Source organism: Odontomachus brunneus, unplaced genomic scaffold, assembly GCF_010583005.1.
Source record: "Odontomachus brunneus isolate Ranch 3 - 2012 unplaced genomic scaffold, Obru_v1 Obru_scaffold_076, whole genome shotgun sequence".
Taxonomy (NCBI): domain Eukaryota; kingdom Metazoa; phylum Arthropoda; class Insecta; order Hymenoptera; family Formicidae; genus Odontomachus; species Odontomachus brunneus.
The window spans coordinates 730224-747000 of NW_022639526.1; the positions used below are offsets into that span (position 1 = coordinate 730224).

At 46.2% G+C, this 16777-nt stretch overlaps 1 protein-coding gene across 4 annotated transcripts in view; it reads right to left on the reverse strand.

The window, feature by feature from the left end:
* Positions 1–16777, reverse strand: part of LOC116847302 (zinc finger protein ush) — a 233972-nt gene that overhangs the window by 86036 nt on the left and 131159 nt on the right. Inside the window, exons 1-2 of one of the 4 annotated variants that reach the window (XM_032822158.1) lie at positions 6569–16102; positions 3825–4093 (exon numbers count right to left, since the gene is read on the reverse strand). The exons of the other annotated variants lie outside the window; for them this stretch is intronic. Of the exons in view, the coding sequence (XP_032678049.1) occupies positions 3825–3903 (79 nt within the window). The 5' untranslated portion in view covers positions 3904–4093; positions 6569–16102. Of the gene's footprint in view, positions 1–3824; positions 4094–6568; positions 16103–16777 lie in introns of those variants that run through there. 4 annotated transcript variants of the gene reach the window in all.

Below are 16777 nucleotides of genomic sequence, written 5' to 3' on the forward strand. Positions count from 1 at the left end.
TCTCTCTCTCTCTCTCTCTCTCTCTCTCTCTCTCTCTGTTTCAATATATAGTTACAGACGTTTAACAAAGCCTCTGCTCCAACGCCACTCAACGTTAAAAGATGTATAAATTATCTTAACTTGATAACGTGGCATTATCCGATTAATAGACGATGCTTGATATGGAAATAATTCCAAAGTATTTTCTAAAAAATCACAGATCACGTCCGAACAAATTCGAACTCGTCGTTACGCCACGGCAGTTAAGCCGAAACTTATGCTGTACACTCAGTTCCGTGTGGGTTTCTCGCCATTCGATAGATCGATAGACATCACAAATTTTCGATTAACCATATATTTGTTTCTAGCTGCGTGTCTCTCGTGGCTGTTAATTGATCCAGAGGACACGTTTTCTCTTCCTGGATTAATCAACATTCATGAGAAACGTACAGCTAGACACGATCGATCTATCGATGGTAAGGCGGGAAAGAATAGGTGGATAGTTGGAAAGAGGACTGAGTGTACATGTCTAGGTTGGGCCCCGACGACGCGAGTATCCCTGGCGCCGTCATTTTCTCTTTCTCTCAGATTGCCAGCGAATTTCTAATTCCCGGTTAATGAATCCGAGAATATTCTATTGCTGCTCGAGTGAACAGACATTCACAAGAGATAGGGAGCCGCGGACTCGACACGTCGCGACAAGCACCGGCTGCACGTGCCGAAAGAAACGAAGGGACCACTAATAATGTACTTACAATACGTCCCGTCGATCGTACGTCGCTGTTCCTGACACTCCCGACACTTATTTCCGTGTCCGAGACTCACTTTCGACAAGCAGAAGGCAAAGTGCGGAGCGATCTCGATCAATGCGTTGATGGTGGCTTCCCGACGGCAAAGAGATCGAAGGTGGCGGCGCATCAATCGCCGAAAATGTCCGCCACGACGTGAACAGTGACGCGCTCTCCTACAATGACACTACCTGCATGGCGGATGCCTTACTGCTCGATAGGTCGATAGATCGACAATTATTAGATACTATCGATCACATCCGTTTCTAGCCGCGCGTTTGATTTAAAGTCCCGGCCTAACTGCTGACACAACAAGACGTGTTCGAACAAGTTCGGACCTTGTGATTTTTTGGAACCTTAGAGTATTGGAATTTTCCAAGACTTTACTCTCGAAATATATCATAAATCGGAATAATGGCGTTTGGCCGCATTTGTTCGTTAATTTAGAGAGTGGGAACGCGTTTCCATCAGTCGCGCAGCCATTTTTCGATCTCTTTGCCGTCGAGCAACCGCCGTGGACAAGTCGATCGACATCGTTCCGCATTTTACGCGTCTCTCATCCGTCGAGAAGTGAGTATCAAGCGGAAATAAGTATCGGGAGTGCCGAAAATAGCAATGTGCCATCGTCGAGGCGTGACGTAAGTGCGTTATCTCCTCGTAGCAATCTCCTCGTTTCGCGATATATCCGCGAATCGAAATTTTAGCCTTACTTTGGACCTGAACTCTCTGACATCTGTATATTCTGAAGAATCAGTGTATGCGTATAAGATGGAAACAAATCCTATTTAGCTCCTCTAAATGGTAGAAAATGCATCATACCATTTGTAGGTTCTACAGAGACAAAGTTGATAGGTTAAATTGAATCAATATGGATTGATATAAGACTTCGGTGTATCAAAGTAGATTATAATACGGCGTATTAAATATAGAATATTGAGGACGAAAGTAGGATAAAAATTTCAGATACACAGCCGATGCTTGTTGCGAAATATCTAAGAAATAATAAATATTTCTCGAGTGAGTACTAACAACATATTTAAATCTAAATTCGTTTACTTAAGCAGAATAAACAATAGCTTTCATGAAAAACCATAGTTTTGAGATTTTCTCTTAAAGTTCTTAAGAAAATATATATTTTTTATTTGAAAAATATTTTATATTAGTACAAGTATAAAAACTTGTTATTATATATAGCGTGTACTCACCGAATAAATATTTACTATTTCCTAGATATTTTTTCTCTCAATGTGGCTATACAATCGAACAATTACCGAATTTATTAATTAGAAAGATAGATAATATTGTGACTATAATATAGTGAATCCTTTTTGCTGGTGATAGAGAAAAATTTACGTAATTGGCGATATAGTCAATTTTTGCAGCAAAAGGTCGATTTTGTGTTTGTGAAATTTTCATAAATAAAGATCGATAAATTTGAATCTACAGTATACTATAAGGCAATATTGCAATGCTTGTAACGAGTTATTGCAATATGCAATTTTGAATTATTACAACGTCTTCTAATGCAAAGCGCGATTTCATTTCGCCGCGATTCACTGGCGGGGTTTTCGCGTTGAGGAAAAATCATCGCCGGATTCGTCGAGAAGTGTCGGTGTCATTAAAATTTCGCGCGTTGGGCCACGAGACATCCTGTGCGAGATAATGTGCCGCTCGTAAAAATTCCGCCTGATCCTGCGTTTATAAGATATCCCCTCGTCGCCCCGCGCTCGCCCGATTCATCGCGGGGAAGGACACGCGCGAATTTCGGAGAACAAAGCGCGCCCGGCAAAAAGCCGAAGAGAAGGCGACAGGGGAACGGTCGGGGGGACGGGTGAGAGGAAGTGACGTCACGCGAAAGTAACGAGCCTCGGTTAGCCGCGATAAGGCGCTCTAATCGCGCGATCTTAATGAACTCCTCCCATTAGCGCTGCGAGGCCGCGACCGGCCGCGACTCGCGCTCATCGAAACCCTTTCTTTTCTGCTTCTCTCGTGAAGCGCGCGCATGAGAGAGAGAGAGAGAGAGAGAGAGAGAAAAAGAAGAGAGAATGAGAGAGATGGAGAGCGGCGTTCGATCCCTCGCGCAGAATCGCGTGCTCCTGTCGGCGGAAAGGAATCGCGGCCCGCGAAACTATGATATAAATATTTCATAGCATTTTATATAATTACGTATTTACGTAATATCCACCCACCATACATGACGAACGATTTATGAGTGAAATGCGTTTCTTCTTTCTTATCACGTCTGTTACGTGATATATGCCTTCATTTGCTTGATGAAACCGATATTTTTAGAGATTCGTAACGTCGGGATATCTTCAACATTGTCCTTGTTTCGAGATACTGAAGTTACAGCGAGCAACAAAAAAAAAGTTAATCGCGCTCTGCTTCCGCGGAATAATCTCACGAACGAGAAAGAGGCGTATTGAGATACGCTCTTATTCTTTATATTAATCGAACTCTCTTACACACAGACACACACATACATATATACATATATATAAAATATATTTATGTTAAATTTAAATTCTTTTACTTAAATAAAACAAACAATTGCTTTCAGTGGAAGCGTTGAAGTTTTGAGAAAATTTTCTGTTTTAAAAAATCAGATTTTACATTAATGTAAAAATTAATATAAAAACCAGATTTTACATTAACATAAGTAAATATATATATACGTTATTATAATCCGCGCTGAATAAATATTTTTTGTCTCTCAGAGATTTTTCCCTCAGCGTATACGAAAGAAAGAAAAGAACTATGATATTCTTTCCGTGTATATATTCTTACATGTTAATAATTATTTTTTCTTATCAATTACTTTCTATTTATAAAATTTATTCCAGGAAGAATGAGACGCGCGCAACTACCTTTTTCACTCGCTGCATATTAATGCGATATTAAAGCCTTGAGTTTGTACATGTGTGTCTGTGTGTGCGTGTAAATATATGTATATGTTGATTATTTCTCTGACAGCATCTCAATTATATGAACGTAATTTCACGATCTTACGATCTTTATCCGATGTAAATCGAGGGATTGTGGAAGCGAGGTACTTACTCGTCAAGGAGAGAGCGCTTTCGGTTCGCAGCTGACTCGCCCTGCGCTGTCGCCACAGCAGAATGCTCATGGTGCACATCGGGCGGACAAATTCTCAAAAGAAAGTACCAATCTCCGCACTCACGAGTCCGAGCGCACTCGTTGCATGTCCCGACATGATTCCACGATCTCCGAATCACTGTTCTTCGTCGAAGACGCGAGTCGCCTAACGAGTTTCCTGCCGGCTCAGATCACGACACGATCAGTAGCAAACGGACACGTGCGGTTTTCTAACGAAGAACATGCCGCATCAAGTCCCACGTGACTCGACGATCGCCACGAGTCGCAATTTTCACTCTCCTTTCATTAACAATGAAAGACATTAATGCAATAACGCCGGCATCGTATCTTGCGAGAAAAGAATCACAATATTTCATATAACACTATCATTTCACTAGTGACGATGTTGTATAAAACAATAACAAAGTTATTCAATATACATCGCTTATGCAAAGAGAGCCCGTAAAATATGAAATATGTAGTATACAATATTTTGTGCGACAAATTATTACCATCCCATCGAAAGAAGATGCGATAATCTTGCATAAAACAATAATAATATTATTCAACATATCCGAATCGAAATTTTGATCCTACTTTCAGCCTTATTATTCCATTCAACATTTATTTTGACGCTAAAAAAGTGAAAAAGAAAATTTCAGACATCAGAGTCAAAGTAAGAGTAAATTGTTATCATCAGAATTAAACTTACTTAGTTCCCACTACATTATAGAATTCAAGGTTTAAGATAGGACTAAAATTTCGACTCGGGCATATATCGCTTACGCAGAGCCCGTGAATGTGAAACGTACCGTACAATCGCGAGGTCTTTTTAACGCAACGGAATGTCCCGACTACTTACGATAATGATAAGTTTCGCGAACGTATCGGCGCGTTCCAGCGTGATTCGGCCTGTCGATACAATCCAAACGCGGATTAGAGCCACGACAGAATGTGCGATCTGGGCGAGATCGTCCGAGCGAATCGCCGAATTTATTCCCGTAATGAGGACGGTCTGAGAACTTTTGCGTCGCGCCCGAGGATAATAATCCCACTCTGCGATCCCGTCGCCAGCATAATTCGCAGGCGGGAATCGATCGCGCGGCTCGATCGCCATACGTGTCGCGCTGTGCAGTCGAGCGAAATGAATGACGTGGAGCCGTCGGATCGCGGATTCGCGCCGGCAATCTAAATCCGCGACCGGTATCGGCATCGCGCGTGCAACCGGCTCGCCGCGAAACTGATATTTTCGCCAATCGCCAATTAGCGAGCCGCCGTGTTTGTTGTCGGGGCACGCTCGTCACGAATTTCTCGGCGCCGATATCGCGCGAACGCGAACGGCGAGCGCTTAATCGCGACGTGAACAATCAGTTCGAACGACGGGAAATCGTCTTGGCCGACTTTCGGGGATTCCTCCGCTCTTCTAGTTCTCCTGCCCCTCCTACGTCTTTTTTCTTTCTGCTCTCTCTGTCTCTCTTCTCTCTCTCCTTTTCTTTCTCGCTAATACGAGGAAAATGCGCTTCTGAATATCGCGAGCGAGTCAGCGAGCGACATGCGGATTATCCGCTCGCAGAGGTAGACAAGGCAGCGAGATCTTATCGCGTGCACATTGCCCGATAAGCCGCGGCCACGAGCTCTTATCGATCGCCATCTTATCGATCGCGCGTTGCACGCGTAGAACGCAATCAATTGCAGCGATCGTGTACGTATTACGACGTGATTGAGGAATTCGTACTGTGACAACGCGCGACGGCTGAGAGACCGGTGGCTCCACACGTATCCTGACTCTTCGCGAAACTTTACATCCCACAGAAGAGACATCGCGGGATTAGTGGCGAGAGAGTGCCTTACAATAAGCAATAAAAAGAAATCTAAATTTCTTTTTCCGCCGAGACATTCCATCTTCCGCAGAGATTACGAATTTATTGAGAAATTAAAAATCGATCAACTAACACCGTCATCCCTGTTTCCTTTATTTTGATAGTTTTTTTTATTTTTGAAGAATAGTTTTCCTAGAAAACGAAAGAAAAACACTGAGTAATATGGAACTTTTTGGAGTTTTTCAATGAGACACGTTTCACGATATTTCGCGATAACGGAAAAAGTAACAAATAGTTTGGCTCTCTCTCTTTTTCTTTCTGTTTATCTATATATTCATCTCCAACTCTCTATCTCCCTCTCTCCTTTGTCGTGCGTGTGTTTTTGACGGGAGCGTCTCGAATTAATTATAACTTGCGCGAGGACCTACGTGCTATCCAAGTTTTAATTGACGCGTGCGGCTCAAGCATTCGCCGCCCTCAATTATGCGATTTTGCACACGCCCGCGGCTCGTTAACACTTTATCTCATTCTCTTCTTTATCTCGCGAGTCTCTTATTCGGCGATAGAGTTCACGTCGGAGCGCGCTCTTCGTGCGACTTGCAACACTTGGCGTGCAACGAGTCGCGCAATATTGCGTAATTCGCAACGTTGTCATCATTTCATTTATTTCTCGCTGTGAAAATCATCATTTCTATTCCTATTCAATTCCACACACACACACATACTTTCTCTATTCTATAATATAATAATCATCCTCCACGAATAGAACGATAAATCATACAAGATCAAGAGTCGAATCGCGACGATCGTCGGCAGCGTTCTCAAAGCTTTTCCCGAGTTTAAATTATTGCGCCGTGCACTTTCTACACCCGCGGCTCAACTCACCAGAAATAGCGCCGCTTTCGACACTCGAATACTCTCGTCGGGGTGCGTCATATCCCTCAAGATAACCGCAAGATTCGGACTAATTCGCGAACTCATGCAGCGCGCGGGAATGAGACGGATAGCCGGTACTCGCGCCACCGATTTTCATTTCACGTCATTTCTTCATTTTGCTACGTTATACTCGTACAGCCTACACAACCGTGCACTTGAGCATCCCCACGTCACTGTATATCGTTCACATTCGCTTCACCACGGCGGCTTCGTTTCGTTTTCCGCGTTTTCCTCGTGTTTTCGCGGCGACGAGTTCTAGAAACCGCGACGGGAGATGCTCGCTCTTGCGGTGCAAGCACTATCACTGGTTCCCTGGCGGCCCAGGGACCCATGGCTACCTGTTATCACTTTCCTCTGTCTCTCTCTCTTTCTCTTTGCCTCTCTCTCCCCTTCCCACGGCGCATTCGCCGTCGATTTTCTCACTCGGTGTCACTGCCGATCCCTCTTTCCATCCTTTGCATTCTGTTGCCGCACGATAGTGCCGTGCAAACAGTCGTTCCTGTATCTCTTACCCTCTCCGTCCCCTACTTCCTCTTCGTCGTCGTCCTCCTGTCTCTGTCCCTCCTTCCCGCTTGTTTCTCTCTCGACGCGGTTAGAAGCCTTCTTATTCTTCATTGTTGACCCGCTGGATACACACCGGAAGAGAGCAATTCCACGGCATGTCGGGGCCACCGGCAGAAACCCACCCGTGAATCACCAATTATTCTCGGGAACGCGCCTGACGTCAACCCAGTCGAATCGAAGAACGTCACCCGCGCTCGTTCGTTTCCCCGTTGAGAAAGACGTACAGTGCGACGGGAGAATAACAACTCGACGGGATTCATCTCCGCCTCGTCCGCCCCATCATCCACCGTCATCTGCCGTCCTGAGTCTCTCCCCACGCGAAAACGCGATCCACGTCGACGTCGCGTTTTCACCGCGGCCCCAAGTGCGAGTAGTCGAAGTTTTCGATAACAGTGCGAGCGACGTAACGTAAAATTTCTCTTCTTCGGCGTGTCGTGACGTAATGAAAGTACAATATTATCGCGAGATAAACGACCGATAATTGGCTTGTAAAACTTAACTTATCGTCTCGAGTAATTACTACGCGCTGTTTAACTAACAACTCGCCAATTAATACCTAATAACAACCAATTGATAGCGCAATTGATAACCGTTGTCTAACCTCGTTTATTCGTTAGCGCGTGTGTGTGCGTGCGTCATTAACGTTAAAATTTATGAGATACTGAATGAGCGTATCGTTTGAGCGCTAAGTTATCTCAAGGCGATTTTCCACTCCTCCGTCGTTATCACCCGAAGCAAAAGTGCGGGAAAACAAGGAGAAAAGAAAGAAAGAAAGAGAGACAGACAGAAGCCATGGAATAAGCCGTCGGTTTCGCTTTTGACGAGAGCGCGCGTCGCGGAAAAATCCCTCGGGGAAATTCAGCGGGACCGGTTTCGAACCTCGGCAGGGCACATATCGCGCCAGTTTTCCGACGGCGGCAGCACGGACCGTCGCCGCCCCGATGCCAGGTTCGAACTTCGCTTGATAACGCGCCGTGATAACGGATAACGATAAGCGCTCGCTCGCGATACTCCCGCGGCGGCTCCTGCGCTCGCTCGCTCGCTCGCTCGCTCCGTGAGTAACGACGATAGCGATAAGGCCGAGTGCGAGACACGTAGGGAGCGCTTATATCTAATAAGCGTACTCTTTGTCTCCGCACGTCGATGCGATGCGGTATCGCGCCTTCTCCTCTTTTCTTCTCCTTTTTTTTTTTCCCGCGCCGTTTCTCCGCGAGAGGAGAGACGTAGAAGATAAGGCCGGACGTGGCCGACTGAAATCTCCGATTGTGGGAGCCTGAAAAGAGTTGAGGCGCCGAGAGAGACGCTCACGCAGTGCGCCTTCCACGCGAACGGCTCGCGAGAAACCGCTTGTCACCGACTGATTTTATGACGATATTTGAGAAAGAGAGAGAGTCGTCGAGCTCGGCCGACGAAATTTTCTTCTCTGAACTTCGGCAGCTGAGCGAGAACGCGTTTCAGATGTTATTGCTTGTTGTTAACGGTTCATGGAAGAAGACCGTTCGTGACTATTGCGATTTTGTTGCGAATATTCAAGTCGCTGAGGCTTGGTTGAGAGAGAAAGAGAGAGAGAGAGAAAATTTTACATTTGGCGAGTTAAATTAATTAATTTCGAAGTCTCTCGATGAGAGTCGACTCCCCCCCACTCCCCCGTGAAAGACGTCGATAGTCCCGACGTTTCCGGCGATTATTTTTTTCGGACGTTTAATCAAGGATGGTCCGCCCAAGGCCTTTTACGATTATTACCGCTTCGGTTCTGGATAAACCGCGCGATTATTGGCATCTTTCCCCGTAATGACATTCTAGGAAATTCTGGTTCTCTGCGATCTGCGATATTTGTTCACAGTTTATACTGCGAAGATCACTTTTGCAGAGAGAAAGGAAATAGATTGTTCAAAAACACGCTTATTGAATTAGTCGGATCAGCAAGCTTGATTTAATGCTGATTCCATTGGATTCAGTGTAAGGGAAGTCGAAGGACTTAAATGAGTGCGATTAATTAATGATTAAGAAAAACCAGAGAATTTTAATAAACCTTTACTTTGCTATACTGACACGCTTTAGACAGTTAGGCTGATCTGATCTCTTGTGCGTTACTCCCTAACTTTTATAAGCAGAAGCCTAGCGGACATGAGCCCCTCGAGCTTCTCGCACGTACTTCACGATTCCAAAAGATTGCGCCAATCACGCAGCGATTCGTGGAAATCATTCCTTATTGTGCTGGTAATCTATTTACATTTAATAACGCGTTGAATTCGAACTAAGCGTTGGAGGACCCGAGAGTTGCTTGCAAACACTCGATGCCTGATGACAACAATATTGTCCGTGAAAGAGATTCTCGCTATTACGAAAAGATTCGCGAAGAGTCGGAGAACATGCTAAATTTAACGCCTGAAATTTAACCGATTCCTAGCGCATGAAGCTCGGAGTTGGCGCCGCTAGACCGATTAAATTGTATTCTTGGACACGGATAAAAAAATAAAGTTAGACATTGTTGAATTAAAAATTTCACTAACCAGAATAATTGGCGAATCAATAAGCAAAATTAGTCAGAGTCTTCATATGTAAAATCACAAATAATTTCATCGATTGATACTATTAATTGTCAATCAAAATTGTCACTTTGATTGACCGATTGATTGAGTACTGATTAATAATTAATTTCACCAATCAATCAAGTTATTCGCGATACGACAATTGATCAATTCCATGATCGATTCGCCGATTATTTTGGCCAACAAAAACTCACCTATTAATGTCTAAGGGTCGATCTACATTGGTCGTATCGTAACGTCGTGACATCGCAAAATCGTAATGCTCGTGAGCAGTACAAAAGTATATACTTTTAATGATGAATATGATTATTTTTTGTGCCATATATATTTTTAAGTAATACGACTCTAACTCGTCGCTGATTGGTTGATCGTAGCAATCGTAGTGTCGTAGAATCGTTGAAGTTTGGGTTCGACCAAACTTCTACGACGATCCGTCACGACGAATCGCACGACGCTTACGACGCTTGCGACGCTACGATACGACCATTGTAGATCGGCCTTAACACGCTGTGGTAGAATGCGGGCAAGAAGCCTAACCGCAATGTTGGTCGCGTGAAAAACCAGGTTTTTCCAGAGCGCCAATGACTGGGGAAGAGGCATCGATAGCTGCGTGGTTTACTCTATTTGGCGTGTTATCGTCATCAGTGTGCGCGGCGCGCATCCTCGCCTCGTTACGGGACTGTTATCTCCACCGGCGGATTTTTGCGTATTTTCTACGGCTCCTTAATTAATATTCTATAGCGAAATATGTCGCGCGTGATGTAATTTTTTTAATCTTGATCAATGCTCCGTGTAACGTAATTAATATCCTATACACGATACTCTTCGGCTGTTGATTAATTGTGCCGCGCGCATTTTATCGCGCTTACCGCTCTGTCGTGTTCGTTATTTTAAGTACGCCCCATTATTCCGCAGTGCGTTATTGTTTATGCTCCTAGCTGGAAATATGCGACGGTGCAACGGCCGCGCACGCACACCGTTCGATTTTATTCGCAGCCACGGCGGCCAGGAATCGAGAGAGACGGGAGAGAAAGGAGAGAAAGAGAAAAGAGAGAGAGAGAGAGAGAGAGAAAGAGAAACAGAAGGGAAGGAGGGAGGGAGGGAAGAGAGCCAGTTCGATAAAAGCGGTGCGGAATCGAGAACGGTGACGGAAACGAGCACTGACAGTGCCATAAATATTCACACGTCGTTAACTACTGAACTCGCGTCGCGCGCGCATTATGCAAAAGTACACGCGCATTTGTATAATCCCGTCGAGCATTAATGCACCTATTCTCGCCGATACGACGCTATGCCGCGGAAAAAGTACCGCGTCGCAGTTGCTGGGAGATGCGTTCTTGACAAAAAACGGGGGGAGGGCCGTCGTCATGCAGAAATATTTTCTGTCCTTAAACAAGCTCGATGAAAAAATAAAGCATCTTAATTAATTCAAAGGCTTTTTATGAGAATAATTGTTTATTCTATGTAAGAATCTAGATTCTATTTAAAAAATATGTTATTAATACTTATCGAATATTTGTTATTTCTTAGATATTCCTTCTTTCACAATGAATACTACTGACATGACTAGATTTTGATTCGCACCTATTCTACTCCCTTCAATGTTTTGTGAAAAAGAATGTGGTAATCTTCATTTTTCTGTCCGGTCCTCAGTTTGCTCACTAGAGAGCACCAAAGTTAAAAAAAGTGTCCCTTCGTATTAAGCAATAGCTCAAATAAAACGCTCTCTGGCGGGCAAACTAAGATCCATACGGAAGAATGGATATTACCACGTTTTTCGCATAAAAAACTGAAGGAAATAGGATAAGTGTGAGTCAAGATCGCTCGGATCATGTATCTCAGTAGAGTTCATTGTCGGTGCAAGTACAATGACAATGACGGTAAGTGAAATCTCGTACGAAAAGCGATCAGTCGAACCGTCCGTTAATGAGCGAAAGGATCAGATGAATTAAACTAGGAATACGATAACGTAACATTAAGAGAAAAATATAGTTGTTTTCGGCGTCAACTATACTTTTTTATGATTTTAACCATTAAAAATAATTAGAAGAGCCATCTTTCTAATAACACTTACTAAAACAATGGTTCTTCTAATTATTTTTCTGGTTAAAATCACAAAAGCGTGTAGTTGACGCCAAAGAAAACTATACTTTTCTCTCAGTGTGACACTGTCAGTTGGCGACGATTTTGGGCTGCGCGGTCGGAGACTTCTGCTTTCCTTCTAACACCCAAACTTGCTACGAGAAAAATGGCGATCCTCTCGCAGCGATCCGATAAAAGCAGATCATCGGTGATGAGTCGAAGTCTCGCGCGCGATATTAGTCACGGCAGTGTTGCTGGCGCGAACGGATACTTCAGCCGCGTGTGCGTACTTTGACGTTAAATTTTTCGCGACGGTTTCGCAAGCCCGCCACCGCGCGCCTGCCGTAGTCGCGCTGGGTGAGCGATTCGTTTGCAACGTTATTCGGCTGTCGGTCGGTTGCGTCACGCCTCGAGGAACCGTTGCGAAACGCTCCGCGCCGTTATCAACGCCGCAATCGGTAATTACCCGCTAATAAATTATTCGCGTCGGGCTTACGCGATATTCGTCGAGAAGAGCGAGAAAGCGACAAAGGGGAGGGAGGGACGAAGAGAGAAAGAGAGAAAGAGAGAGAACCAGTTGAACTTGTATTTTCTCAGCCGCCTATCGCGGATCTAACCGTTATTCGATATCAGTGTTGCGCGCATATTAATACGCAGATTAACATCGGGATTCGCGCAAAACAAGTTTTTGCGCGGCGACGGCTCGCAAAGAGACCAGAAAGTCCGGTCGCTCGTTGTTGTTTCATCCCGAGGTGGAGAAAGGACTGACGCGGGAGACTCGAGCGGTCGATTCAATGTGAAAAATTAACCGCGCCGAAGAAATCGGTCGAATTCGGGGGTATCGCGCCAAGAAGCATCTCGCGCGCGAGACTTTGACTCGTCACCGATGATCTCCTCTTATCTGATCTCTGCAGAAGAATCGCCATTTTTCTGCGAAATTCCCGTAGAAAGTTTGGGTGTTAGAGGAAAGGCAGATAACGCGCGTCTCCGTCAGATGTCTGAAGAAATACCGAGTCGGTAATCATCTCGTCCGTGACAATTATTCATCCCTCGAAATTGGATTTCGAAGGATTGATAATGTTGTAGAAACTTTTAATCGCCAAATGAACTCATAGTTGATTGTTGATTGCGAATTGTGAGATAAAAATAATTTCGTCTCCTGTCTCCTTTGACAAACACGACAGAACTCTTGCAACCTGATATTACGCGAACGAAGCTGACCGGATAATCACCGACGCGATGAAAAAGCAGAGTCGCGATCTACGACAAGGGCGACCGATAATTGCCGTCTTCTACGAGCGAGATCGCGAGCGGGGATCGTTGCGATTGCGAAAAAGTGGCGATCGAGATGCCGTGCGACCGAAACACCGTCGCGACGTTCACTTTGGTGGCGCGCGCGCGACGACGAACCCTAATTGAAACCGTTCGCACTTAGGGTTATTGATCCCCCCGCATATCAACGGGATCGTTCTCCTCGCTCGCGTCTTCGGGGGATTCCGCGTAATCGGCGTCGCTCGCCGCCGGATAAACGAGTCTGATATAGCCGCGACGAGCGAGAACAACCAATGTCAGTCTGCGAGCGGAGGACGAGGGGACTTGAGGGAGACGGGAAGGAAGAGGAGAGGAAGAGGAAGCGTCTCGTTCAATCTTTTATACAGTCTCGAAATTTGAATTTCCCCATTCACGACACGGATAGCTCCGAAAAGCAACGAGTCTCTGACTCGACGCGTTCTTTCAAATTTCTTTTCCTATCGACACCTAAATTAAAATCCATTTTTCTAGAAATTCGATTTTTCACGCAGCCTCAAATTGAAGTTTTCTCCTTGGACCATGATTCCTCTAAAGAGCAACGAGTCTCTCACTCCATCGTTCCACGCCATCGTTGAATTTCTTTTTTCCAATCATATTGAAATTGAAATTCATCTTCCTACAAAAATTCTACTTTTCATTCAGTCTCGAATTTAAATCTTTCCCTTCAGCTCTAGTAACTTTGAAAAGTAACGAGTTTCTAACACTGCACGTTCTTGGAATTTACTTTTTTGATCACGTTTATGAATTTAGATTAATTTTCCCAGAAATTAAATTTTTCTTTCAGTCCCGAAGAAAGAGATTTACATTTTCCTCCCCTCTGAAAATCTATAAATTTCTGACCGCACAGATTCTTTAAAATTTTTTTCCAATCATATTTGAATTAAGATTCATCTTCCTAGAATCAGATGCAAATTTATCGGAACTTAAATCAAGAAAAATATTTAATTCAAGCCTCCCCCTTTTCACCTTTGATTAATCCGATAACGCGTCTCCAAATCGATCTTCCGTTTCAACTTCAATCTCTGATCAGCACAGACACTGAAGATTGTCCTTCTACAATTATGTACCAATGGAGAGAGAATCTCTCCGATTCCAACCTTCTCCGTAATTCAATTTGCAATCCTGTAATTAGATCGAGGGATTCTCGCGGAATGAAATTTTATCAGAAAAATCGAACCCTTTCCCTCCGATCTAACATCCGATCGCGTCTCGCGACCGAGACTCGAGAGCGCGGCCGGAGAGACTCAGGCCGGAATTACAAATTGTTCCATCTATCATCCTCACAACGACGGAAGACCAATTTAGACACTTCGCCTCGCGGAGCCCCGACTTTCTCATAAAGGCGACCGGACTCGTCGATCGATCGTCGGCGGATAAACGGGATCGTCGGTACGCGATCTGCCGGGAAGAGGCATGAAAAAGCGCGGAGGGGAACGTTTGCAGGGCGGGCGGGGACAAGCGGGGAAAGAGAGATTCCGCGTAATCGCGAGGAGAGATGTCGAGAGGACGGCCAGGATGGATCATCGCTGTAGTGTCGGTGACCGTTGGCCTCTTCGAGTACCTAATAGAGGAAAAGAAGAGGAGACACACAGCGAACAAGTGAGAGAGAGAGAGAGAGAGAGAGAGAGAGAAAGAGAGAGCGAGAAACAGGAGAGGAGAGCTCCCTGGCGCCGTGTTATCTTATTCGTTAAGATCCTCCCGGCAATGCGGGGGAAGTGAGAAGGAGGGAAACAGATCCAACAGTGGTCTCACTGTCTCGCAAGATTCACTCTCTCTCTCCTTCTTCCTTTCCCTCTCGACCTCTTGCCTCCTTCTCTCTCTCTCTCTCTCTCTCTCTCTCTCTCTCTCTCTCTCTTGCTCTCTGTCTCTCTTCGGGAACGCAGGGGTCCCGGGGGAGAAAATCCAGGAACGGCTCTTCGAGTCTAGACGACGCGAGAGATAGCCTTGTCCCTCTCCCTCCTCCTCCACCGTCCTTTATCGGCCGCCCTCTCTCATCTGTCCGAGAAGATGGACGGATACCGAGCGCTGGGCGCGCTCGAAAACCCTTCAGCATCGCATGACCAGCACCGATTTTGTAGGATCCTGAAAGACGGCGACCACCTCCGATCCAGAACGATTCAGACCTGCGTTCTACGTTCACGCAGCGATGCGTGACAGTGTTGGACGCGGTCGACCAATCTTGAATTTTAATTGTTCTTCGTTGGAAGACCGTAGACAACTTTATCGCATGATTCGACAAGTATGAGCGAGTAAAGTGAGACACAGAGCTCATTCTGACACGATCTAACGTGGATTATGTTATCTCCAATAACGTTTCATCGCGGTGTCAATATTGACATTGATTGCAATGGCATTCCATAAAAATCGCATGTATTATAAGATAATATATGTAAAGAAACGTGTTATGATAATATATGACAGGTATCGTACATGAAATAACGTATGTAGTGTCATGAAGACAAATTAATCGCCAAACCACGTGAAGTCGAGTTCTCCTGACGGCGATCATAGGAAGTGCACGCGTGACGGGCGTCGTGAAAACCCGATTTTGCGCGGCCGAAACCTGGCCGCTGCAAGTATCTCTCCTCGCGTCCTCGACTCGTCGAGGGTCGCGGCTCCTGAGGTTCGACGCGAACCTTACGCGATACCGCGACGCGGCGCGTCGCATCGCGTCGCGCCGTAGCCGAGCTTATCGGGGGAAAATAAATTATACGCACCGCGACGGGAGGTGCTACCGCGAGATACCGGCGTTATCGGCGGCGTATCTAAAAAGCTCGCGCCCGGAAGCTCTCGGCGTCGCCGACGCCGACCCCGACGCTCGACGATGCTGGTGCACGTGCGTGTGTATGTCTGTGTGTGTGTGTGTGTATGTGTATATCCACGTCGCGCAGATGCCGCAAAACCCCGCTCGAGAGCAGGAGCAGCACCGAAGTCCTCCGATAGCCTGATGGTCATTTCTCATTTGTGTAATCTGCGCGCGCGAGGCAAGGGCCACCCCCTCGCCGAGCTTTCTCTATCTCCACCGCCGACTCTGGTCCCCCTCCTCCCCCTCATCCTCCTCCTGTTCCTTCCCCTCTCCGTCTCCTGCCCGCGCGCACACACCCTCTTTCGAGCTTCTCTCGCCGCTCGAGAGAGAGCTCCTGGGGGATGCACCCGGAGTACCACGGGGGTGGGAGGATAAGCGACCATTTGTTCCGCGGGGCGGTTTTGACGAGGCGCCCTAATCGCGCCACCCCCGGCGGCGGCAGAGGCGGCCGGGGTGGCGGGCTCTTCCACCGGCGCGCGGTGGAGCTAATCGTAATTGCGAGCGACGATAAAAAGTGTCCGCCGCTTTTTCACCGTCCGGTGGGGGGCGAGGGCAACGAGAGAGCGAGCGAGCCATCCTTCGCCGCCCCCTCCGTCCGCGAGAAAGACATCCACGATGATGTGCGGCACACGATGCATTCGCGCGTTGTACTCGCGCTTGCAGTACTCGCAGTCTGGAAACGCTCGCGTAATTGTGGACGCAGGCAAGGGGGTGGGAGGGAACAAGAGAGAGAGAGAGAGAGCGGGATATTGCCGCGGGACCTTCGAGGGTGGGCTCTTGAACGTCGGGCTGACCTGTTTTCGGGGGGTGCACGCGGTGGAACAAATCTCGCGCGCGTTTATT